The 26,818-nt window shown below is 37.4% G+C and overlaps 1 protein-coding gene across 1 annotated transcript in view; it reads right to left on the bottom strand.

Moving 5' to 3' along the window:
• Positions 1–2,417: 2,417 nt before the first annotated feature.
• GALNT1 (polypeptide N-acetylgalactosaminyltransferase 1) overlaps positions 2,418–26,818 on the bottom strand; it is an 87,057-nt gene continuing 62,656 nt past the window's right edge. The window contains exons 6-13 of the mRNA XM_058022422.1: positions 19,917–20,124; positions 18,238–18,408; positions 16,691–16,808; positions 15,569–15,749; positions 8,352–8,491; positions 7,278–7,376; positions 6,382–6,516; positions 2,418–4,056 (exon numbers count right to left, since the gene is read on the bottom strand). Of these exons, the coding sequence (XP_057878405.1) occupies positions 3,910–4,056; positions 6,382–6,516; positions 7,278–7,376; positions 8,352–8,491; positions 15,569–15,749; positions 16,691–16,808; positions 18,238–18,408; positions 19,917–20,124 (1,199 nt within the window). The 3' untranslated portion in view covers positions 2,418–3,909. The remainder of the gene's footprint in view (positions 4,057–6,381; positions 6,517–7,277; positions 7,377–8,351; positions 8,492–15,568; positions 15,750–16,690; positions 16,809–18,237; positions 18,409–19,916; positions 20,125–26,818) is intronic.

Consider the following 26,818-nt stretch of genomic DNA (forward strand, 5'->3'; position numbering starts at 1 on the left):
TCACCACCTTCACATACCATAACTATGCCTAGCTGAACAATTCTCAATCATCAGTGGTTAGAGTAAGATGCAAACCTGAGAACTATTTACTTTAAAATGACCATAAGAAATGCGGTAATAGAACTGCGAGCAAACAGCACTCTGACATTGTGCAAGCTTTAAACTTTGCACATTCCTCTCTTACCCTAAATCTCCACTGTTTACAATTTAGTTCAAATCAGATACAAGGCTCCTAAAGCTACCAAAATTTATTCTGTAGGCCTTGCTTTCCTACATTTCTTCATTTGAAAGCATGAAGGAACAGTTAATGTAGTGAAGGAAAGCTTTGAGTTACTATTTCTTAGTTAATCTTCTGAAGCACATTTGCATCTCCTCACTTACCTTGAAGGGGAAATATAGCAGAATAAATCTGCCAGTGTTCTGCTCATCTCTCTGAATGTGCTACATTGCTTGAACAAATACAAGAAAGAATTAGCAAGTATCATCCTAATTTTGTTTTTAACTTGTAACACAGATTCTTTCTTTTGCTTACAGTACATATCTCAGATGAGAACCATTACTGTGATAAAATGAAAAGCAACTGCTGAGCCCTTTGAATGGAACTATCATAAAAATAACACTATTAAAATACAACTTAATATTGATATAACAAACTGACAGTTTGAGACAACAGTCACAGTCATTTGTACACACAGATAACTTTTGTGACTTCAGTATCTGAAGAGACTCAAGATGACCTAATCAGACCTGGCACAGTGTGGTTATCTAAAGTTTGTATCATAATGTGTAATTTACTTCAACTCAGTTAAAAGGCACTGGTATTTCTCAATAAATGTCTTCAGACAAGCAAATGAAAAGAGATGGAGAACAGAACACTGCCTTTAGAGCATGCATAGGAAATTTATGCTAAATACACTGAGCACAGGACAGACAAAGGACAATAAGGGAGTTTACCAATTCTCTTCAAAACATAGCTACTGATTTTTTTTTTTCACTACCATGCAACTATTTGCCGTCAAGGTTAAATAAGACAGCAGTGGGGTCTTTTTTCCCTCCTACATCTGATCTGAACAGCAATAAATGCTAAAGGAACTAAAGTGAGATTTCTACTGGAAACTATTCATAAATCTCATAACACAGGTGTGTTACACAATAAAGAAAAGGCAATGCTTTGGGTTTTTTTCAGAACAGGTTAAATAAAAACACATACAGAGGTTCTTAAAATTCTTTCTGAAGACTCAAGTACAAGAAGACAGACTAGATGGGAAGGAATTAAGTATGTCTGTAACTGATAGAGCCAACTAATACTGCCACTCAAAGCACAGCCCCCGGCCCCTAAGCAGCCCCAGTTACCCACCATGGGACTGGCTGAGCTGAGGGCTTTGGAGCCAAACACCTCAGGGCTGCAGCCACTCTTGGGACTGCTGCTTCCCCTGCTCGTGCTCAGCAGGGAGGAACTGGCAACCTATAGGCTGGAAATCTGACTGCTCCTTCAGCTTGCTGACAACTTGATACATGCATTTTAAGTTGTGCAATTATTTGTACTGCAGCTCTATGTGACCAACGTGTAAAATGACTTGTTGAACTAAGAAAGGCAGAATAACAGTAACACTGAGGCCTGCCTACAAGTTTAGTTACCTCCCAAGCTGTGGTACTTCGGTTTTGTTAACAGGAGATCACAGCAGGGATCATAAAAGTGGAAAATACAAAGTGAAAATTTGCTTTGTGTGTTCAGTGATGTGCTGTGTGCATATGCAATCCAAAACAAATTAAGAAATTTTTAAAATTTACAGGAATTTCCCACTGCATTTCTGATGCTCCTGCTTCTCACTCCATGAAAGCTTACCCAACTCTGATATAGAGTCTCTTTGCTGGAAATGTTTTTAAAACTCTTTGGGAAATTGTTTCTGAAGTAAAAGATACCACATTCTTAGGCACCACTACACACACACCCTAAAAATTGCTAGTTTGCTAAGATTTAAAAAAAAAAAAAAGTTGGCACTGTCACCCACCTTGTCCTTTTCATTGACCATAAAAAAAGGAATAAGTCTTCTCACATAACCATTAAGATGGACTTTTTTCCTTTTTTTAAGTCTTCTTGGCATACTTCAATATATTTCTCATAAATTACTTTCATAAATCCCCTTCAATCTCATAAGATTTGCAGGGCTATCCAGACAAAGGGGTCAATAAAAGATAGTTCGATATTTGGATGTTTTATCTAATATTAAACCCACATTGTCTCATCCTATGTATTTTAAAGTAGCAATGTAATAGTACAAATTTTTAACCTTTCTCCTGTATTCTGTATGAAACTCTTGTGTACTGCAGCAGAAATAATGGAGATAACACTGACAAGAGAAACTTGGGATAGTAAATCTAAATGGCCTTAACAGCCAAATATAATTTCACACAACTTTTGCATGAGTCTAGGTTTAATTTGATTTACAGGACAGTTGGCCAAAGAATGACATCATAAAAATATCCTCTCCATTAAGCAAATCTCATTTTTCTTTCCAAAAGAAAATTCAATGTATACTCTGAGCAGTAAGTGGCTCATTTTCAAGATCAGCCCACACAGATTTTTCTTAACAAAACAAAGCAATTCAGTTAAAAAAATGCAGACCAATGTAATGACATAGTCATATTGCTTTTGGCTATGTTAACTTTAAAAACCATGCCAATTTCACTATTTTTCTTTAGGTTTTATTAGAAAAAAGCAGCAGATCAACATTACAATTCAGAGTCTAATCTAAATATGCACTTGACAATGAAGCACATCTGAATATGAAGTGAAAAAGGATTCCAGAAAACCTTCAGTTTTGCCAATTTTCTACCCAAATCATGTGTCTTTTCTTCTGGCTTTCTGATGACTGAAATCAAACGAGGAACAAAAGATTTATTGCTATGAAAACAAAACTGTAGTACAGTAGTAGAAGTCTTGGGCGCTAAAGCATACTGAAGTAACTTAATCTCAAAGTGTACTTAAATCTTTTGTTTGGCCATGAAAGTCCATAAGCTGACTGACCCAAGTATAAATTGAAATGGCAGGTCTGGAAAAAAAAAAAGAGTTAGACAGCATGTTAACCTCCAGTTTTCAGACAGTAATAAAAAGATACAATTCCAACAGCCAAGAAATTAAAATTAAAAGGAAAGTGGATCTGACATTCAAGAGCTCAATTTATTCTTATGCTCATTTTGTTTGCGCCCAAAATAATTTTAGACTCACCAGGACAAAAAAAAGTATTTATGGACTATCACACAATTGAAAAAGAGAAACAATTGCCTTTTGACTTGGTTATTTTCCCCCACTGAGGTATAAAATCTACATATAAATTTGATACTTCACTATAACAAATTGTACTTTTCATAGTTCTGATTTAGCTTCATTAAACCCTGTTTACTTTTTGCTTTTAAACCACAGAATTCTTATGTCATGATACTGAATCTGGTTTGCAGCTCTCTCTTTCATTTATTTGTGGATCTATACTTAGTAGTCTGGTTACCACTGCTAACCAGGAAAAAAAGAATTCTTGAAACTTTCTTCATTACAACAGCACTTTCAGCAGAGGTTACTGATGTGCAAGCAAACTAAAACGATATGCAGCTCTTCAGAGAGACTATTTCATTGATTATGTTTCCACTGTCCAAATGTTCTCTAAATTATTTGCTGGAAGAAACTCTTTCGATCTTGTAAACATCAGTGGGCACAGTTTCACTGCTATGTGTGGTAGTTTCACATCCTTATACAGGAAGGCTGGTTCACAGATACTGAGAAGCTGCAGGAGTTCTAACAGCTGAGGAGCTGTGGATTCTGCCGAGCAGAAGTTTCTCCTGTTGCTACTTGACAGCGCAGCCAAAGAATCAGCCGAGGTAGCCCAGTCAATCCTTGCTCTTCTCGAGAACCTCTCAGAATATTTCTGGAAGGGTGACGTTGCGGAGCAGCCACTGCTGCGAGCGGCTGCCCGTGCAGTCTCTGATGCTGGGTACCTGGCTGTCCTCTTCCGTGGCTTTGTCCAGGCACTGGTTACTGTTCACATGCAACAGGGTTAGTTTCTTGAAGAGAAAATAAAAAGAAATTAGCTTGATAAAAATCACCAGGCATAAGGTAACCAAAAAATTTCTAGTTGGCATCAAAACTTTTCCATAGGCAAGTAGGAACTAGATAAGACTCTGTAGTTATTGACTGCAGATCCCTATCCTAAAAACACTTAAACATGCTATATGACATGGTAGACACTAAAAACAGTGCTTTGTGAAAAACAAAACAGTCTTAACTTGTACATGATGTTCTTTGTCAACACCCACCATTCTATAAACAGGGCTACAGATATTTGAAGAGTTAGAAATTACAAGTAGGTAAGATATACAACTTCAGTTATTACTTATAATAGTAGCTTTTATCAGATCAGAATGAACACATTGAATATGTTTTCAAAACTATTTTTTTTCCTCAGCTGGGGACACAATACTGACCTTACACTACGTTCCTTCAGCACTTTTTGGGCTCTTTTTAAAAAGTATGTTCTTTAATGAAAAGTACCTGCAACTTCATATAAGTGTATATCTTCTGCAATACCTACTAATCCCACTTATGCAATCTTTGGTAAACCACTCCATCTACACCTCATGGAGAAGAGATCCTCAGAAGCTGCATTCCCTGCCACGGATACTCCCCAGTGCACCAACTTGCCTACAGCACCAGAGGCATTTCTACCTGTATTTCCTCTCTCATTCAGCAGCTCAGCCAGGACATGGGAATGACTGAGAAGTAGTGGCCTTATGTGCACAAGTAGCAAAGGGTAATTAAAAAATCAAATTCAAAAACCTGAGCATATCAATTTCCTGCGCTCATAGAGGTGCTGAAGAATGAAGGAAGGAGTTGAACAGAGGAAGAAAGAAAAAAAAAACAAAGGAAAAAAAAATCACTCAGCTATGTGAGCAGGAGTTCTTTTTAAGTGCCCTATAACTTTTTTTTGTGCTTTATTAGCCAGCTTTCAGTTACGTTCTGAAGATTATGCCTAGATTTTCTACTGACAAAATAGAGAGATAAAATACATATAACCAAATTTATGGCTGAGGATCAACAAAGGGGAAGTCTGTGACAATCACTGCAAGACAGATTATTGCATTTACATGTCTAAAGATGCATTTTTATTATCACTGATAAGGTAGAAACCGAATGAAAAGCACTTGCTCTTTGGTAAATCACTGTAGGTGGTAGTATTATTTATATTATCTGCTTAAGTCAGGTAAACTAACTTCATTAAAACCAAAAATGAATGGTTCCCAAGACTAACTTAATCCTGCAAACCTTCAGCTTTCTTCAGTGTCCCATCAACAACTGCCAGCAATGTGCAGAAATCCTAGCAGAGATCCATTGTCTTCCACATTAACTGCCATCCTAATCACAAAATCATCATTCACACATATTTGCTCTTGGTCTAAAAGGCCGCAGGATTTGTTAACACCTCAGCTACTGAAGTCTACAGCAAGTGTATTTAGTCAGAAATAACCTCCACCTTGCTTTTTAATTAGTAGTAATTATGACTTTTTAGTAGCTAAACATCTGAAAGTTCTTTTTAAAAACAGTCACTGCAAATACTGGCAAGATTCTTCATACAAATTGTCTCAAAACTGTCGTTTGGAATGACTGATATTAAATTAAAAAGCACGAGAGCTACTTTTTTTCTAATTATCCATCAAGTCAGAGTTCTTGATGCATTACTCAATCACGAAATCATTTCTAGAGCTGGCAAATCAAATTAATGATGAATTGATCACTGGACAATGATTTCTAGATCTGGCACTTCAACATATGAACTTCAAAGTAAATTTGAGCACCTTGTAGAAGAAAGAACATGATTTAAGTAAAGGTGTTTTAAGGTATATCTAAGGTATAGATATATCTTAGTGTAACATTATTAGAAATGTAAAATCGCCTTTATGAGTTTGCAATGCTCATTTTTCACTTGGAAATGTATTTCCTTTTAACTTTGTGAAAGACAAAATACTGAGTGCTAAATTTATCACCACTTTATTATTATCATTACTCTTATTTCTCCAATGGATACCTGGAATACTTCTCCATTTTTGATCTGATTGTAACACGACACTACACTGTCAGATAGTATTTCTCCATAGGGTCCCACAGCACATGCAAAATGCTCTTCCAAAAGCTCCCTCAAACTCCCCAGGTAATTAACACAGATGCCCACTGTGTGACTACATAGTGAATTAGTAACAGAGGGACCATAATCCTGACTTTGTTTCCAATTTTGTCTGTCCAGTAGTGGTCCACACTGGAATATGTTGCTCTGCAGGCTCATGTAAAAGCCAAAGTTGCCTCATTTTACAGTCAAAAGTCCTTAGGAGACTTACCACTGGATCATATTCCCAAAGCTGGTTTCCTTTTAGATGGTGGCACTTGAGCATCGTGACTGGGCCGTTAAGTTTGGATACATCTAAACACAAATCATCTGTTCTAATTTCTTTGTTGGCAGTATATGAGAAAACCTAGAGAGAAAAAGAATGAGAGGAACTGAAAAAGAACTGCTTCAACCAAAAGATTCCTGGAGTGAGGGGAAAGGGGAGCATTTGTGCATTACTTCATTTATTCCCACTATTTTTTTTTCTTTTGCTTTCTGTTCCCTTCATAATAGCAAGGCATGGAAAGATTTTTAAAATTTTTTTGGGGGGAACAATTAACACAATCACAAGCTGTTCAGTCAAAACAGACTTTTTTTGAATTGAAGATTGCTTGCTGTGAAGGAACAGGAGACTCCCCAAACAGACGTAATCTCTGTTTATGTGAAAACAATTCATCACGAATCATTAAGAAAGTAGAACAGAAAAACCAGATGAAACATAATTCCCACAACTGACACCCAGAAAAAGATATATTGAAATATATTTCAGGCACAGGCCTGTTTTTGTTTTTTTAAGTAACAATGCCAATCAGGAGTTCTAACCAGAATGCATTTCCAAAGAACCTACAGGGGGTGAAGTCTAGCTCATAGAAGTATTTTACTCCCATGATTTATTTTTTTACTTTAAAGTTGATCTAAAATGTATTGCAATCAGGTCTGAAAAACATACAAACAGAAACCAACACCAAATCTTCTCATGCATTTCCTCTTACAGGTATTTTCTTTCATGAGGGTTTCCTAAGTATACTTTGAAGATAACTACTGAAAACATCCAAGAATTGTCACAATAAGCAGTAGGGCCTCAAATAATTCAATACATTAAGAAAATTCCTTTTTAAAAATTATCACCTGATTGCCACCCATTCCATGGCAGTTAAAGATTCCAACTTTCTCATTTTCTTTTCTTGCCATGTTATCCAGACATTGATTTGTCTCCACATTTCTTATCTAGGAGGGAAAAAAGAGCACATCACTAAAGGCTGATATTTTTAGGAGAAAATTAGGTCGTTATCAAACCACAGTGGGCACCAGTTCTCTCCATGTACCAGAGGTTATGTGAAATAAATGACCCATATTAGCACTGAGGCATCACTGTCCAAACTCTCAAGCAAATGTTCAAGCTACCAGGTTACAGAACCATGATTGTTTCTTTGCTTTCTTTGGGGGATCCTTCCACTTTGGGGCCCTTTTTGCTCAAAGATTCAGCTATAACAGAATGGACACAATTGAGTCTGCAGCCCAAAACCTTCAAAAGTGCCAGTCCCTATATCACTATATAGTGAGCAGGCATGAATATCAAGTCTCTTGATAGTCATGAAGAAGCACATTCTGCTAAAAGTGTTTCTTTTAAAATCAACAGTACAAAATCACTCTACAGAAAACTTGATATTTAGTTCAACATGACTTGTACAGGAGAAGGTGCCTACTTATTTAGGACAGCATCATCTGTTAAAAAGGTTAAAGAAAAAAGAGAAATGCTCAGCAAGGCTTAGAAGTCACTAGAATTTGCTGGTCACTGGTGAGGGTTCTGGGGATAAAGTTCAGGACAGCTTTTAGGCAAAAACCTTGCTTGACCTTGTATAGCTTTCAAGCAAAACTTCACTCATACTCTATATAGAGAACATTATACAGAATGTTATGCACAACTATATTTCTGAAGGATTATTTCTAAAGCCATTTATATGACATTTTGTACTACAGTAGAAAAAAAGGAAAACATTCAAATTACAGTACTGTATACCAAAGTTCAGTTGTCTGCCCCGCTGAGAAGCCAGATTTGTCATTCTACATGGGACAGAAACACAGGTGCAAGATACTTGAACTTTGCTAGAGACAACTTGCATGCACTACTCAGTTCAAACCACAACTTACTGCACAATGTACTTTACACAGGGAAGATGCATATGAAAGATGAAATCTCACCTCTCCCAGAGAAAAGTAATGGCGTGGGATTTGGGAATCAGGATAAACATTCTCCAGGTACCAGGAGAAAGGCTTGCACTGGAGCTTGCGCCTTAGCCCAAGTCGTGACGATATGTCCCCATAATCAACTTTAGTAACTCCTGAAAAAAAAAAGAAGTTGTATTCAATGTCTGCCAATAAATACCATTTAAACATAAGAAAATCCATCAGTATAATTTACTACTTCCATGAAAGACTTTGTCTTTGAAAAGTCATTTCTATTCAAAGGGAGTTTTGCTTAATATAGCATTATGAACATGTCTGACAAGACCTGTGACTTCTTTTTCCACAACACATAGAATCACTCTATCTGGGCTGTGCATGACAATTTCTTACCTGTGGTTTGTGGAACAATTTGAGTCTAGTTGCTTACTAAATTAATAGAGGAGCAAGGCTGAAACCTTTTTAGTAACTAATGCCATTCTATCCCCAGTGGTAACTGGAGTGCGTATCTATGCAGCATAACACAGCAGTCTCCTTCTGTGGAGCAAGCAGAATTCCAATTTAATTTATTTCTGTAAGCCAGGTACCACCTGCTGGACTCTTCATCATCTGTCTAACTGCACAAAGAAGCAGGCAGAAAGCAGCCTTCATACAGAGCACTAAACCTTAAATAATTCAGCATTTGTTCAATATAACCGCAGCATTTGCAGGAAGTATGCTCACCATTATGACTGTTATCATTTTTTTTGTGGTAGTTTGCTTGCCTTTTTATTCCTTTGCTCCTCATTTATCAAAGTGCTCCTTCTTCCTGTACATTCCCACTCCTTTATGGTTGCTTTAATTCCCTATGAAAATTAATTTGTGCAAGTCCCATCTGCAGGTGGGTTGAGGATAGTGTGCATGAACAGTAGATATCTTTGCTTCACCTGAATTCAGCACTATTGTAATTAATATTCTATATTATTATTATGATTATTATTATTACTGCTACTACTACTACTATTATATAATTTCTACTTTTCAAGCATCATGTCTTTTCTTCTGTTTCCCACACCACACTCCATGTCACACAGGTCAAATGCAGTACACTACCAAAAAACTCAAATAAAAAAAAAAGAACAAAAACTGGCCCCAGCAATTTAAATTCCTCTAACAGACTACAAATATGGCTCAGCTGGCCACCACACTAGAGACCTCCAGCTGCACACATTTTTCAGAAATCTCTCCACTTGGAGGACTACAAGTTACCTTGAAAATTCTTGACCTTGGAAAGAGTTTGAGACATTTCTAAGCTGGCATACTGTGTGTTAAATGGACTTGCCAGCAGATGGTGTCTTTCTACTCACTTGAGATAGATAATTGGATCAAACTTTAGCTAACTGTCTGTAAATGCCAATGAAAAACATAATATTTGAGAAAGAAAAAAATGTTAGCCAGGTTTTTAGGATTTTATTTTTAATGAAAGACTTTATTTTCATAAATATATTGGAAAGCTATACTGGTAAAGGAATGAAAGCAAAGAAAATCTTGTTTGTACAGAATCCCAGAAAACTTCTGACCGGGCTTTCAAGTCACAGAAGAAATCCCAGAACTGAGAAATACAAGACAAATTTTAAAAAACCAAAAAAACAAGCCACAGAATGCTGCTCCATCTTCATGAAAGCAAATATTTGCTCTACAAGAAAGCAATACTCTCTCAAAAGCTAATGAGAGAACAGAAAGGTTCCAACCACAGCTAAGTACTGGATTCTTCATTTTCCAGTGATGAAAAAGCAGCTGATGGATGAAGGAGTTATCATGCCCCTCTCACAACAACTTTACAAACAACATCCAACAAGACTCAAAACATACTCAGGTTGCTACACTGACCTCCCAAAACCAGCACTGTTACGGCTTTGTCACATCACTGAATGGCAATAAGAATTAAAGTCACATCTATAAATAATTAAATGTAAAGTGAGACTTAATAGCATTCAAGCAAGCTGTTTCTTAAAGTCATTTTAAATGTCACCACACACAAAAAAAGTGCCAGCTGATTTTTCTCTTACATTGTATTCCATTAAACCATTTTTATTCAGAAAGGTTTTCAAAAAATCCTCTCTGAAGTCAGGTCTGCCCCAAACCATACACAAAGAATACAGTTAGCAGCAGGTTAGCAGCAGGACTGGAGAGCAGAACAGTTAGAGTTGCCCTTGGGGTGTCCTCTAGTAAGGCTGAATTTTTCTGTTTCCAAGATTTTTGGTACCTTATCAATATTACTGTAAACCAGCTTGAGTATTTCTCTCCAGTGCAGTGCCAGTTACTTATGGGGAATTTCTTTTGGGGGGAAAAAAGAATGGAAGAAAACAAGGAAAACTGCAGCAAAGTATAAAGCATACCAAAAATTAGGTACAGGTTTAAATCATTATTTCCTCCACATACTGGTAAAATTTATATGTATACCTACAACAGGGACATATAAGCTTCTAGGGGCTTTGGGCATTTGATCAAAGGCTCAGCTAAAAACAAAAACCAAATGGCAAAATGTAAATTATATCAGATTTCCTCTGAGGAGAAAATTATGCCAGATTCCAAAGGGATCATAAGGAATACAGAAAAAACATCCACTTGTTTTTTTCAAACTTTTTGTCCATTAAAAAATATATATATAGGAAAGAATCATATAATTACAGAATAGTTTGGGTTGTAAGGGACTTCAGGATCATCTCATTCTAACCCCTCTGCCATGGGCAGGGACACCTTTGTCTACACCAGGCTGCTCAAAGATGCATCTAACCTGACCTTGAACATTTTCAGGGATGGAGTATCCATATCACACAAATCAGAAATAGTATTTAAGAAACCTTGCTACTGTTGTCTTTATTTGACCATAACGATATTTTTCCTCAACCTCCCTGCCCCTACCCCTAATTACATTTAAAAGTTTGGGCCTCCCTGATGATTCTATTTGTCACACAGCTTGCTGTTAGCTGTGAGATAATCACATGCTTTTTTTTCCACACACCTGTTTAAAGGCATAATCAAAATATATGAAATATTTTAAAATATGTAATACATAAAATATTGGTAATGCAAAAAACATCTCCAAATCATCCAGCCACACCAGCCATGTTGCAACAGTTGTGCCATCCTCAAATTTTCAAGAGCTGAAGATTTCCTTGCCCAAGTTTAATGTGTGTCAATATATTTATGCTAAAATCCTTTGAAAAAACATAGCATGTTGTTATCATCATGATTATAAATTGCTCAGTCATTTGCAAAAGCAGAGTATGAAAACTATTTCATCTAAATCTAGCCTTCTGATAAAAATAATATAACTTGTTTTTATTTAGTATTATGAAACTCTATAAGCAATAATTATTTAAAACCAATTTGAATAGCTATATGCTTTGCATTCTCAATTAATGCTAATAGGGACTGGTATCTGAACACAAAACCACATGGAAACATTTATTATATACTTTGAACACAGGCTTAGCTACACTGCAAGATGTGGACTCAGTCCCTCTTGTGTCCTCCCTATCAACCATAAATAAAGTTTTCCATTTCCAGTCTCTACATACTGAACCCTGACCTGCTGTGCCTGGCTAGAGACCAGGGCATGCAGCGATGAGATACAAGGCCTACAGAGCCAGCCCAGCTTTCAGACCCAGAGACAGACCCCACAGACCCTGTCTCTGTCTAGGCGACTCTTGCTTAGGTAATTCCACAGTGCTGTCTATCCAGGCTTTCTGCCTGCCCAGCACAATACACCTCCTGACTACATCCCAAAATATATCTCAGAATACACCCTTTAGGGCAAAGCTGTCCAGTCTAATGCTTTGCAGCTGCTGCTGCTGCTGCCAAAGGGGCAGCTTTCCCTTGCTCACCTTCAGACTCCTGCTGTACCTCCTGTGCTGACAGATTCTAACTCAACCCCAGGGAGCCAGCCCACAGGAGGAACATCCCTGAGAAATCCACAAAGTCCTAAAAGCAGCTGATGCAGATGAAGGATCAGCAGGTGAGGGGAGATGAAGCCCTATTACCTTCCCTACACCTGCCAGGAAAAGCAAGGCAGTCCCTTCACAGCAAGCTCTGAGACAGACATCAACATCTCGTGAAGCCTCCTCACCCTGGACAAGACAGTCCTAAGCTTTTAGCCTGGAGCAAGCGATGAATGACCAGCACTAGAAATAAAGTGGCAGAGTCCACAGAAAGAATGACTGGAGCCAGGAAACAGATTATTCACATGCTGGATTTGTTTTCTGAAAGCTGAAGTGAAAATGGTCTGGGAAACAGGGCCCTGGTGTAAGACATGACTGCAAGGAGAGCCAGCAGCTCATGAGCAGGGCCTGCAGCCAGTGCCTGCACTGCTGGGGAGAGGAGCTGCTGCCTGCAAAGAGACAGGCTCCATTCTGGCCAAGCAGCAGCTGCAACAAGTTCCTGCCCAGCCTCCATCTGTACCTAACCACTGCTAAGCAGACGGGTGGCTTCTAAAATTCACATAAGCTTAGTACAGACAAGTAGCAGTTTCTATTGGGTTATACTTATAAAAGAAGGAAAGAATTTCAGGCTTACTTTTCAAGTGGGCAGCTTTCCATTTAACTACATTGCATCAATAGTAAAAAGTCTCTTGAGTTCCTATCATTCAAGCAGCAAGACTTTTTTTCCCAGACAACACAGATCACACGAAGTGCGAAAGCTACCTGAGAATCTTACATTTGCTTTCCTGGATGAATCCCTCTGTGATTCACTATCTTAGGGGAAGAGGAAAGGAAACGTAAAGGAGGAAACAAGTGTGTCTTGTTAGCTAGGCTCAGTGATGCTTGTCAGTATATTCTCTCCTCCAAAATGCAATTTTTTGTATCCATATCAACTAGTGAGAAAAATCCTAGGTGCACAGAGGATTGCTTGTTTTCCTCATTCATCTGCACCAAAGGCTTGCAAACCAGCATCAGCCTAAGAATCCTCACCTCTCTCCTTGCAAGGGCTTGTGACACTGTCACAGTAATACTGAAAGTACACATTTGTACCAGCAAACAGTTTCACAGGCTGCACACTGTGTTCTGCCTGAAGATTACTACACCAGCACTCTGTAAGAATGATACATTTAAATTTTTATATTAGAAGCATATCTGGAAAAGCTAAGTGAGCCGAGCTAGCAGAGATTCACTAAACAACTAGCAGAGTTCCTAAACAACTAAGGGACTTACTGAAAACTGTACTGATGCTATTTGCTGTCAACGGGCAAAGTCACAATCTGCAACACTCAGCTAAAATTGGAGATGCCAGAATTACAAGAATAAGCTGTTTGTGAACTTCCCAAAATGGTAATCCTTGTTAGTTGATACCTACTGGCTCTCACAACTTATGTGGATTTGGGAGGGTGACAAGCATGAGTGGCTCCGAGTACATTTGTGTGTTCACGCTCTGAACAAGTTTTCATCAGAGCTAAAGAATGACCCACAGTACTGGGCATCCTCCTCACAGCCCCAGGCAACAAATCAATTTCAGAATAACCCAACTTATTCAGATACACTATTATCCTGTTCTCGAGACACTTGAAATTTTTGGCATCAAACTTCAGTGCCTGGCCAACACAGTCACAGGGGCACAAAGGGGAGCATGTGACAGGGGGCAGATGCTCTCAGAGCACCTTAGCCAGAGCACATCCCTATCCAACAATCACTCAGGCCATTAGCATACAAATTATGCAGACATGCATCTTTTGAAAAGAAAGAAAATATACAGTGCAGTTACAGATAACTGCTGAACTTACTTTCACCGTTTCAGAATTTTTACTGTCTTTGGGGAATGCATGCATGTTCTACAGTACTGCAATGCTATGAAAGTCATATCAAAAACCTCCAATCCTACAAAAGTCAAAGAGTGTAACTCCTTTTCTAGGTTACACTTACCTCACAAAATGGAAAGAATATAGAAGTGACATATAAAGTAACAGAGCCTCATCACATCTTATCAATAACTTACATTTTTAGAAGAATTTGGATATTTTTTATAATTAAGTCTTCTGTAACTTTGTACCTTTTAAAATCTAGCTTGACATGGATGCATAAGAGCAATCTTTACCAAAAAAGACTGCACCTATTTATATCCCACTTTTCTGAACGTTTCTACATGTTCATGTTTGAATTCATAATGCTGTATTAATTACATAACAGGGCAATAACAATAAGCTGTTAGCTTCTGATTTGCACCTAAAAAAGCTTTGAATAGTAGCCAGACTTTTTTTAATTAAAAGTCTTATACAGTCTCATTTGAGTAAAGCATTCTTTTAAGAAAAAACCACTGTGAATCCACAATGTCAGTTGCTTTCAGAAGCGTCTGTAAAATCCATAATCTAAAATTTGACACTGTTCAGACCCATATTACATTGTATTACAGCTTTTAAATGTCAACAGTAATGCAGGTTTAATAAGCAGGTCATAAGGAAATACTAGTTTTAAAGAAATTTCTTTGGAAAAACAGATGTGGTATATAAAACTACCACTTAGTACATAAAGTCTAATGGCTCAAGTATTTAGAAAGGTTGGCTTTTGCTACCTGAAGCTTGTCTTTTTATGCAACAACAAAAATAGCCTGTAGATGAAACTAATAATTCAATATTTCCCAGGCTTCCTTTCTTCTCCTGAATTTTTTGCAGAAAATCTGATTTTACAGGAAATTTTCCCACATCTTTTACATCCTCTTGTTTTGCTAACAGCCACATAAAAAAACAATAATAAATATCATCACAGTCAATTATATTGGCAACTTGCCCCTATACTCTAGATAGTGAAATAAAAATTCTATCAAGACAGAAGATATTCACTTTTGCCACTCCTCCTCCTGTGTTTCACTTAAATCACTTGTGATGCATTCAACATGGAATGCCTACAACATGGGAGCCAGAGCCCAAAATTCAGCACAGCTCAATATGACTTAGGATGGCTAATTTTCAGCACTACAACTGAGCTCTTTGATGTTCCACTGAGCTTCAATTCTATTGCATAGGAAGCTCATTCATAAATCATGTTCATGTTAAAAAGCAAACAAACAAAAACCCCTTCAGGGCATGTCTCTGGCTAACAAAATTATTTTTCAATTAAGACCTTACTTTTTGTACACCTCAAGTGAGTTCTGTCTTAACAAACTTCAAAGCAATAACATTCTTATACAAATACTCACTTTATTTCCCAGTAGTAGCAATATTTTAATTCTTAATAAGTATTTCTCATAACCAAAGACCTGCTCACCTGGGGAAATAATGTAGAAAAAGTTTTTGAATTCATCCATCCAGACTTCTGCGAGCCGCCTGTTATTTTTGTTGATTATCTGCCCTGTACCTCCTGGGAAAGTGTATGGTGTTGCTTTCCTGAACACATGCCCAACATGCGAACAAGTTACAATTTCCAAAGTGCCACCACACTGCCAGATCTGGAAGCAACAGAACAATTATTACATAGTTACAAGTTACTAAAAAAAGTTCCAAAACATTAATCACTTGCTTCTGCTCAAGGTGGGGAAACAACATTAGCTGAGGTCTTGAACAAATGCATGCTGCTTGGAAGAGAACTGCATGTTTTTTCCTGCTCAACAGCTAAAGATGCTCACAAGCTCAAGCAAGGCAGCATATGAAAGTACTTCAGCCCCTGAAGCAATACCACATCAGCCAGAGATTACTTTAAAGAACAGGGCAAGCTGACCACAAAGGAAGGAAAAGGCTCACATGAATCACAGGAACTAACAGGTGTCTAAACTAGTCCATTATAAAACAGAATATCCACGTAAAAGAACCCACACACTTCCCAAGTCTCTGAGAATACTTTCAGTTTTATCTTGGATCTTGAAAAATAGATTCAGAAAGCTATACCAGAATTCCCACCTATGTACCTTCTGCTAACAAAATTAAAGGAAATGGTGCCATTTGGTAGGAACAAAAATGAGAATACCACTGGTTAGGTCCACAAGCAAACGAACCCCTGAAGTTAGTAAGGAGCAAGAAGAGAGGGTTTGTAACAGAGGTGCTCACATGTCACTGGCACATGAAACAATGCACTGACGACATCACCCTTAACTGCTGCTCCCACAACAGCTTTTCTACCTGAATTCCTTTCAACACACAAACACTCACTCTTCAGAATAACCACCTTAATCTTTTAATCACAAAGCTATACCAACAATTCATCATGCATTTTTTACTGGCAGATACAGTCTTTGTGTATCTCTGCTGGAGGAACTTAACAGGGAAGGGAAGTGCCAGCTGCAACAGAAGAGGACACTGGTGCAGGTGGCAGATCTGTGTTTTACAGAACTCCAGATGCACTGTCCTGATTAATAAACAAATGATTAATAAAGCCCAGCAGAGTTTTACCTACCCTGAAGGAAATTTCTAAATTTTCTCCACCCCAAATATCCATTCCAGCATCATATGTTCCAATTTCCTGAAAGTAATCTCTGTCTATTGAAAAAAGGCCTCCTGCCATTGTAGGTGTCCTGGGGGGAGAAAAAAAAAAATCACATTGGTCACTGTAAAAACATGCTGAGATACATTTCACACTTACACTGACAAAATAGCTGTTTATTTCCCAAGTTCCTAGCATATTCCTTCTCAGTAAGCTTTCCTTCAAACTCTGTTACTGTTGGTGTAGTTGCTAGCTCAAAATTTTTCAGAGATGGAATTAGGTAGTGGCAGTTCTCCTTATCTTCTCACTTCAAACTGATGTCTGGATAGAGAAACAGTCCCTAGAAAGCTGCTGTCATTCCTCAGAAAGACTTCTGTCTCCAATGATGGTAACTCATAAAAAGGAAACCAGTTCCACACAGGAAAATTGTACATCAGGCTACTGCCCCTGAAAAATTTTGGGAAGGCCATTAAGCAGCCTGCTTGCTTTCATTTTTATTGCTTCATGCAAGAAAATTGTACAGTCAAGGTTGTATCCAGATTTTCCTTACAGATTCCTTATTGGTACAAAAACTACAACTCTGCTAGTACTTTCTCAGAGCTTTAGAAACATCTCCCAAACTTCAACTTTTTTTAGACAACAAACATACAATAAGTAAATTACATGTTAGACCAATGACATAACTTTATAGTTCAATTATTTACACTTTTAGCATAAATGATTTAATATCTCTAGCTATTTTCCTGAAATGTTTAGGGCTTTTTCTGAAAGACACATTAAATACAAGCTAGGTCACAACCTAACTAAAAACTTATGGGTCTTTACCCCTGCTAAAAGGAAACAGAGAGAAGAGAGCAATATCCTGAGCAGACCTCTTAATTTCTTAAAGACAAACAAAAATCAGCAAAGGCTGGATCCTGAGCTTTACTGTAAGTAAGTAATGCCCAGTTTTCAGAAAAGTAAGGACAGAAAATGTAAGTTTGCAATTGTTAAAAGGTACACATTACACACAGACTATCTTCCTCATTACTTTTCTTATAAACCTACATGACATCCAAGTATAAATTTACCTCCCCTACCACCTTTTAAGACTTAAAGTTTGCATATAAATGCACACACAACAATATATATATACACACACATAAATATACCGAAAAATCAATGCATCTACAAAATACAGTTTACTTTGTCATAATAAAAGATAAAAACAAGGTTCAATTAGAAAAAAGGAAAAAAAGTTGTATTAAAATCTTGCGCATCATTGTAAGTGTTACCTGAAGACTAGTAATTCTGCAGTAATTAGCATAGAACTGAAAAATATTTTCAAAGTGACAAAGTGATAGATTCCTTTACTTCTACCAAAAGTTACTGACAACCACGCCATGCAAGAACTGTTATGTTTTTCCTTCAATCAGACAAAAAAGATGCTATAATGTTTGACTTAAGTACTTATTTTTGAGTATATCATAAAGAGTAGATATCAGACAAGGATATTAAGCCATTTAATAATTTCTCATTACCTAACGGGGAGGGTTCGGTCTCCTTTCCGTCGGTCCATCTCTCTCTGAGGAACAGGGTACCAACGAAAATTCAGCTTCCAGTTGAATCCACCGTAGGTCATGTCAGAACCTGCCATATATTCGAAGGTGTCATCACTGATTACATCAATGATGGGACACACTACTGTCCTCCTAGGAAAAGGAAAGAAACAAAATTGTTAAATTTTGAACTAATAAAAATCTATTAATCAAAAGGGTAAAAAAGATTTTTGTTGTTTTTTTTTTTTTTTTAATTATTGCTTTTACACATGTAGTTGAAATTTTCATACCATCTCTTAACAACATTATTAAATAAATTAACAGGAATCATACTAAAATTCTGTCTTATAATTAAAAATCTGATACAATTTTGGCCATGCCAGATCTTTTTTTAAATCATATTTTCATTATCACCAGTAATAAATATTCATCCCTCTGCAGACAGAAATAATGATACCAACTTTCTCATTGCTACAGAGTGATTAGATAGAAAACAAGAGGTTCTTGTTTCGAGTTGAGTGGTAAAAGTAATTTGCATGTTTTGAAATGAAAACTTGGATATTAACTCTGGGTATTTTTATACATCCTCAGGACTAAGAGATGACAGTAATTGTTAACAATGTACAACTACTGCATCACAGTTGACAGAAAGTGGCCTCGTTCTCCACTGTTCTGACATTATTAACACACATATTCAGAAACCAATTCTAATCATCCTAAAGACACTTAAGTAACCATGCTCAAAGCACGGTTCTTCTCATGGGAAGCTCTGTAAAAAGATTCAGAGGCAGCTTGCAACTCAATTCAAAGGACTTAAGTCGAGATATTTACACAAATTGTAACAATGTATGTATTGTAGTCTCACAAAGCTGATTAATGATAACAAAGTTTACTTTGTCTTTGAACAGTGCTGAACAAAGATTCTTCGCTATTTGTAGCCCACTCATGTAATGCTACATTTTGTAGCATCAAATTTTAAGCGTGATTTTTATCTATAAAAAAACCAAAAAACTAGGGATTTTTAGCACCATGTTGTATTCTATTTAATATGTAGACTAACAGCCTAGTGCACAACTACAGCTACTGTTCAGAGGTAGGGATATTTTATAAAGCAGACAATTCTCTCACCTTCATCCCCAATACAATTTCCATTGTGTATATAAGCGCAGATCAGCATGATTCCAGTAATTATTCTAACTTTAGAATATACATCCCAGAAGACCAAGACACAGCCCAGATTTCCACAATCAAAACCATTATGTAATAAAGAAATCACAACGAGAGCCTGAAAACAGTTCTTGTTCACAATGTTGGTGCTACACAAAATCAGGGCTTGATTCCTTTCTCAAGAATATCTACTCAAATTCATGAAGGAATAGGCCAAGCTGCAGAATGAACACCTCAATTTCCCCCAGTTCCTTAATTTCATTCATTGCTCCTGCTATTTAACACATTATTCCATGCACCCCAATATAGACTTCGCTTGAAACAGAGTTTTACTTTTAAAAAAGTTTAACTGAATTAGCCTTTTATCCTTATACCAATGACAATTTATTCAGCTCTTCAGAAAGTAGATATTTGCTTGTAGGCTATTTTGTAATACTTGGAAGATTTCTTAATAAGTGAAAAAACTGAAGATGGGTGAATAGATGGATAATTACCTGTCAGCTTTGATCCTTGCCAGCAGAGGTTCAAGCCAGCCTACTGTACATTCACAATGAGCATCTAGGAAGGTGATGACCTGGCCTTTAGAAGCAGCAGCCCCCTTTAATCTTGCTCTGATCAATCCAGAACGCTGTTCCATTCGAATCACATGAACAGGTACTTTTAATTTTTTCACATAACTCTCCAGTGGTCTTTTCAAGAAGTCTGTAAAGAATGATCAAAACTGTTAGTTACGTAGTTCAGCTTTTTTTTTTAATGGAGAGACTTGAATCAAGATACATTTCCCCTGTTCTTGTCTATCCTTTTTCTACTTTCTCAGATAGTTTCCTCTACACTTCACAATACTCCTTTTTACATCTTCCAGGTGTTTCACTTGATAGCACAGAAAGTTCTTCCTCCTCTTTATTTCTTCATTATGGAAAACCCAAAAAGGAAGAGAGGGTTAGACACTTAGACAAAACCAAGATGGAATTCACAAGTATTTACAGCAGAGAAGATGTGACGCTTATTTTCAAAAACATGCATAAGTGCTCTTGGACTTCTCTACCAAGGAAATACAAAAATGTTTTTACCAGCTGAATGTAATGAATTGCCTCTGACAGTAATGCAACTTACAGATAATTTCTTTGTGAGAAGTTTAAAACACAATCAAACTGATATTTCAATTGTGCTTTCCCTAGTGTTTTCTGGTTAATATTTTTATATTAGATTATCACCATAACAGCTAAAAAAAAAAGATAATAAGCTATACATAAAAGAGAATCTGTAACACCAACAAATCTCAAAGTAGCACAAATTATGAAGAACAGCAGTCAGTTACCATACACCCAGAGAGTCAAAATTACTTGCACTGCAAAGAGTTATTGGGTTGTGATGATTGATGCCAAAGGAAGAACAAAGAAGCGAGGGAGAACGCAATGGACGGTCACAGAAACAGATTTCTGCAATAACTTACAGTTTCAAAATGTGTAAAAAAGGCAAAATAGCCTTACTGCTCAGCTATGGAATATTAGATTGTACACTCAAAGCACATGGGAGTAGAAAGTTGTACCACAACAGTGCATAGCCTGTATCAGGATTTCAGTACCTCATACAAAAATAAGTGTGACATTGGAGGGGTGGGGGGGAAGCTCAGCATGAACTCTTAGTGACACTTTTGTAAACCTCAAGAGGGAGGGTTGACTTAAAGGTGATTACCAATCCTTACCACTTCTCCAGATGAATGAGTTCTAATTGCCTTCTCGTGTTTTTCTGTGCATTGTTGGACTGCCACTAAAACCCATAGAAATAAGTTCTGATGTGTCTTGAAAGCTAAACTGTGCTAAAAGTACATAAGAGTTTGATACATCTAAATATTTGTCTCCAGAAAAACTCAAAGCATCTTAATTCTTATTTTGCATATGAGCAGAGACTGAAATTATTACATGTTTCTTACTACCAACCAAGTGTACACGTCAGAACATTTTGCAAGGCTTTTGGGGTGGAGCACAGAGATCATAACTGAGTTTGTAGCAAATAGAGCCTCATCTCTTTACAGTGTAGCTTTCCAAAGCCACTATTTTAAAAGAACTATTATCAGGGCTATGTTTATAGCTTTAATGTACACATGATGTACATAGAGAGTGTGTGCAGCATTTCTCTCTATGCTCATGAGCAAGTTACACAAATCAATGTTTCTCTGCACATCTCAGGTGTAATACTGATAAGCTTTCAAAGTAGTTCCATCCACTTTAAACTTAGAATGAATTACTATGGCCTGTGACATTGGTTCTTGAATGTAGTTACATTAACAGAATGGTAAAATTCTGGCAGAGGGAAAAGAGAAAGATTGCAATAATACAACTGCAGCCAGTCAAGAACTTGCATAAAACACAACATACAGAAAGTCATGCTCAATGTATTGCATTTGAAAATCTTGAGTCCTACCTACATTTTATCAGTAAAGTATTTAAAATTTCAATTTATCAAATACTTTTAATTTCTTTTTGTCTGTGAAAGAATCAGAGATGCGTGCAGTGTTTTCATTACAGAGGGAAAAAGGTTAAGAACAGTCTTTCTCTCATGTTTAACCATGTCCATAAGAACATTCTTATGAACTACCACCTGGTTCAAAACTGCAGAAGGGACTATTCCCAGAAACAAAACATTGTGACAGACCTCCAGTAACTTTGTCCTTAAAATATCACTAGAGCTCCAGCAAAATATGCAGAAAAGATAAAGCTTGATCTCTCATCCCTATAAAAGCATAGTAAATAATTCAGGCATCCAGATTTCTGAAGTTCCTCTGCTACCAGCAGTTAGGGTAAAATGTTCAAATCTAAGCAGCTATTTTCCCTCCAGAACACTCTAAGAGAAATACACATCCCTTACAAATTGCTGCCTTTGTTTAAGTAGCAGGAAACTAGCTTTTTTGATTAGTCATGCATCCAGAAACTAGTAATAGTTTTTTTAAGGAAGACTTGATTTTTTCCCTTAGAGGAAAAAAAACCCCAAATATTTGCATAATCTTTTAATGAATGTAATACACTTTGACCTACAAGAAACATCAGGATAGAGCCATGAAGATGACTTTTTATTCAAATCTACTGAGGATACTAAATTCTACACTAAACACGGAGATGAGAAGTTTCATGCATTACAGAGTCAGCTGCTTATAAACAACCCAGGATTAGAGTTGACTAATTTTTTAGCATTGCTTCATATACTTCACAACAGAGTGAGGTTTGATAATATTTAAAAAAAACCCAAACATCTCCACAATACTTCTAATTTGGAACATTAAGAATTCATGTAGTTTCACAGGTATAACTATAACTCTTTGTGGTGGATATTCTTTTCAAGCCTTTTCTCTGTCATAAGGGTGCATAGTTTCACCTAGGACTAAGAACCTTCTGTGGAAGTAGCAGAACAAAGGAAGACAAAAGAGCAAATATATTCAGTTCAAGTCAACTAAGTGCGTTAGTTGAAAAATACCTTGCCAATTCTATTACCAAGTCACACTTATATGAATATAAATGAAAAATTATATTTCAACCCCTTTTTGTTATTAAACTACACTAAACCACAGGTTTATCATTTTTATAAGCATGCAAACATGTTTTCTTAAGAAGTACAAATATTTTTGCAAGCATTGGTGGCAGGACTTAGTTGCAGTCACTTTGCTTTGACCTGCATCTCTGTAGCTAGTTCTGTGGATGTGGTCTATCCTGATGCCACACTTGGCTACTGGGTGCTGATCTAGTCAGAGGTACCAGCTAATCGTGATTTCTCCTGTTAACTGTGTCAGACTAGCTACCAAAGATCAATACTTCAAAATTAAAGTTGCAATTGTGATAAGTAACTAGAGAACAATTTTACAGATACATCTTTTTCTCCAATGCTTTTCTTTTGGGTGTAAATAAATTCATGCTATTATGCAAATTCATTCTTCTAAGAGCATGACACTAGCAGGTACAAAGTGTGCTTCAGGCAGACTGAATGCTTACTTTATTCCAATTAAAATGACTCTGATGTTAGAATTCAATATACAATACTCAGGCTGAACATTGTATTTTTCTGGAAAAGTACGCTGGTTTAATTCAACACAAACAGAATGCTTAAGTAGCAAACACAAACCCTTCACATCTTCAGGCATCGTACCCTTCTGTTTTGTTTAATGTAAAAGCATGCTTGATGGAACCATAACAAGCTCTTGGAAAACAGAACAAAAATAACCCCTCTCAGTAATTGTTGAAAATAACAACAAATAGAAGATGCCTAAGTGATCTGAAATGAAGATCACAGGCTTCAAAAAGAAATGCTGGAACAGGTTCAGTAACAGCACCAAAGGAAGTATGAAATGCTCTATCTTTCAGCCTGGAATTCAGTTAATATGTTTTTACTACCAAACCCAGAAAGAGAAAATTTATCTAGAGAAAACCACATGCTTTTTTAAGTGGACTAAAATCCTGTGATTCATAGTGAGGACATCTTATTTCTTATTGCTTATTGCTCATTGAAATAGATTTTTTTCTAAAACAGAAACTGAAGAGGCAAAATATAAGTAATATGATGTCTACATATTCTAATATTAGCTTGCTCTTTATTTCTAGGTCATACTGAAAGCTGACCTGTCACAACTAATAATTAGCACTGATTTGAATTAGTGCTAAGAATTGTTTTGATAAATAAAATATAGAATTTTTTACATGAAGGTTTTTAACAACAAATCAAGAAGTATAATTACAAATTACCCACAAGTGCAAAAAGCAAAAATTTGATGTTGTGCCTTTGAAAAGGCAAAATTTGATCATGCCTCTCATTTAATCTGGAACACGTTTCTGTGGCACTTTGCATAGGCATTTCTCCTCGGCTGCCGGAATGTAATTGTATTTAATGCTTCTGTTCTTTCTTCCAAATTGCACTGGAATTAGCTGAAGCACTTAGAGTTGGGTAAAAAAGGAAAAGAAAAGCAAGAGGGTGCCCAAGAGAGGAAAGGAGCAGAGACAAGTGCAAACACAACCCGAGTGTGTGTGCTGTCCTTCCCCAGGAAAGCAGAGCGGTGGGAGCTCAGCGGCTGATGGGATCTGTCCATGCTCCACAGGCAGCTGTGCCCCACACCGACCCAGCCAACCAGCCAGGCATCAGAACCTGGAGGGGCAGCTCAGTGTGTTTGTTACTGTCTAAGTGGCAGAGCAAACATCCCTTTCTAATGCTCTTCAGATACAAAAGCTCCCCTTAACCACGGTAAGTACCCTAAAACCTTCCCTTACACTGTGACCTGTGTATCATGGGGCTACTTGGGGCAAATCCAGCTCCTCTCTTCATATGCACAGGTCTTGGGCAGGTCTTGTCACCTGGAGAACAGTCAGACATCTTACTCTGAAGCTGGAATTACCATAGGCAGCAAAACATGAATTTTGCATCACTAGAATGAGAAGCAACAGGCTGAGATGTCAGCATGCTGTAAAACCCTTCTATGTCTTACACACGGGAATTCCTTCTGCCTACAACTGGTGACTGTCAAGACTTTTTCTCTAGTGGCCTACTACATTGGTTCCAGTAGAAAACGTTCAAAATAGAAATAGAATGAAAAAAGGGTGGATCAATATAAAAATACAGACAGGTTTTATTTAGTAAACCTGTACTACGCTCTCAACTCCATTTGCCAACACAAGGAAAAAAAGTACTTCATAACCCATACCATCAAGAAATATTAAGAACAAGCCAAATATCAAGTATTAACCAAAATTAAATGTAAAGTATTATATAGAATATTATTTTAATTTCTAATATATTAAAATTAAAATACTTTGCAATTAAAATACTTTGCAATTAAAATACTATGAAAATTAAAATCTAAATAATATTATTATATTTTACCAAAAAATCGGCTTCAGGTTTTGTGTATTACACATGGCAAGTGTCATTCTGTAGCATGGAGGTTTCATTTGGAGCACTATTTATTAAGAAATGGAACCTCCTGCAGCACAGAAACTGAATTTTAACTTCCCATGAATGGAATAATCAAAATTGATCCCTCTGAACACCGAGCCTACAGTGGCAGTGACAGTAAATTTAAATGTGTGCAACAAATAGAGCTGCCTTTGCTATTATTCACCAGGTGATTCAACTATTAAACACCCTCAAGCTGTATGAATGTGATCAAATTCTAAATGCAAAACACAAAAACTGTAGCAAAACACAAAGTCCATGCTGCCAACAGAAAAGCAAGCAGACAGATGAAGTTACACCGGCTTTCAGCGTAGAATGATCCATCTGTATTTCAAAATGGGCATTGCTCCCTCTGCCTTCCCCTGCCCCAGGTGCTGTGTTTTGCTAAGGAGAGCTAAGCTCACATCAAGGACATTCATCATGTCAGAACCCAGGAAATTCCTCTGACTGCCCTGGAGGACTCGAGACCCTGACAGGGGGCTTGGAGACCTTGACACAGAGCCCAAGATCCCTGTGCCTTTGATCTTGACCATGGAAAAAAATTACCACCCTTATATGAGGAATTACAAGCCATGAAAGTTAAAGCAGAATGATAGCGAATTTATCACAGGGTGAGAATATAGAATTTTGGGGGTTTTAGAATGAGGGTTCAGGAGGCAAGATGGAGGAATCTGGGTGTGTCCAGTCTTTCTCCTTCTTCTTCTTGGCCTCCATCTTCTGCCGTGATGGTGGCACTTTTGGATTGGTTAAGAGTAGAACCACATGGTCTAACATAGGTGATAGGTATTGGGAAGTTATGGTAAATAATATACATATAGTTATTAGTATAAAAAGATAACACTGCCCCAAGGGCAGCCAGTGTGCCTCAACCCGACCTGCCAGACAGACCTGCGGCGGGTCAGAGACAGAAATAGATAAGAAAGAATAAACTGTAGCAAGCACAGGCCCTGCAAGGGGCAAACAGAGGCCTAAAGATAGGAAATGTCAAGCCATGGTGAATAGCTAGAAGCCCCTCTCTTCCACCTTCAGACCCCTGCTTAGCTCTCTGTAACCCTATAGGTTACTCTCCTTTAAGCCCTGCTATTGGACAATTTCTGATCCCCCTGTATCCTATATAATGGACTGGTTTAGCCTCTTCTGGTTGGAAGAGCTGTCACTGGAACCTTCACAGACCACCCAACAAAGACATCGCTGTGGAACATCAGAACTGCCTTCTCCTCTCTCCCTTGCATCTGCCTGCCTGGGCACCTAGCAAGCCAAGAGCTGAAATCACAATGAGCTGATCATCACTAAAGAGCTGATATCACTGAAGCATGCTAGGTTGCCAGAGGCTGAGAACTGCTTGAGTATTCGAGCAGTCTGTCCTGCAGGAGGACTAAGCTATCCGGACCCGGGCAGCCTGCTCGGGGTCAAACTTGAACCCAGCGGGAGGCTGCATAAATAAACAACCTTGAGAATGAGAACA

Source organism: Melospiza georgiana, chromosome 1 (assembly GCF_028018845.1).
Source record: "Melospiza georgiana isolate bMelGeo1 chromosome 1, bMelGeo1.pri, whole genome shotgun sequence".
Lineage (NCBI taxonomy): Eukaryota > Metazoa > Chordata > Aves > Passeriformes > Passerellidae > Melospiza > Melospiza georgiana.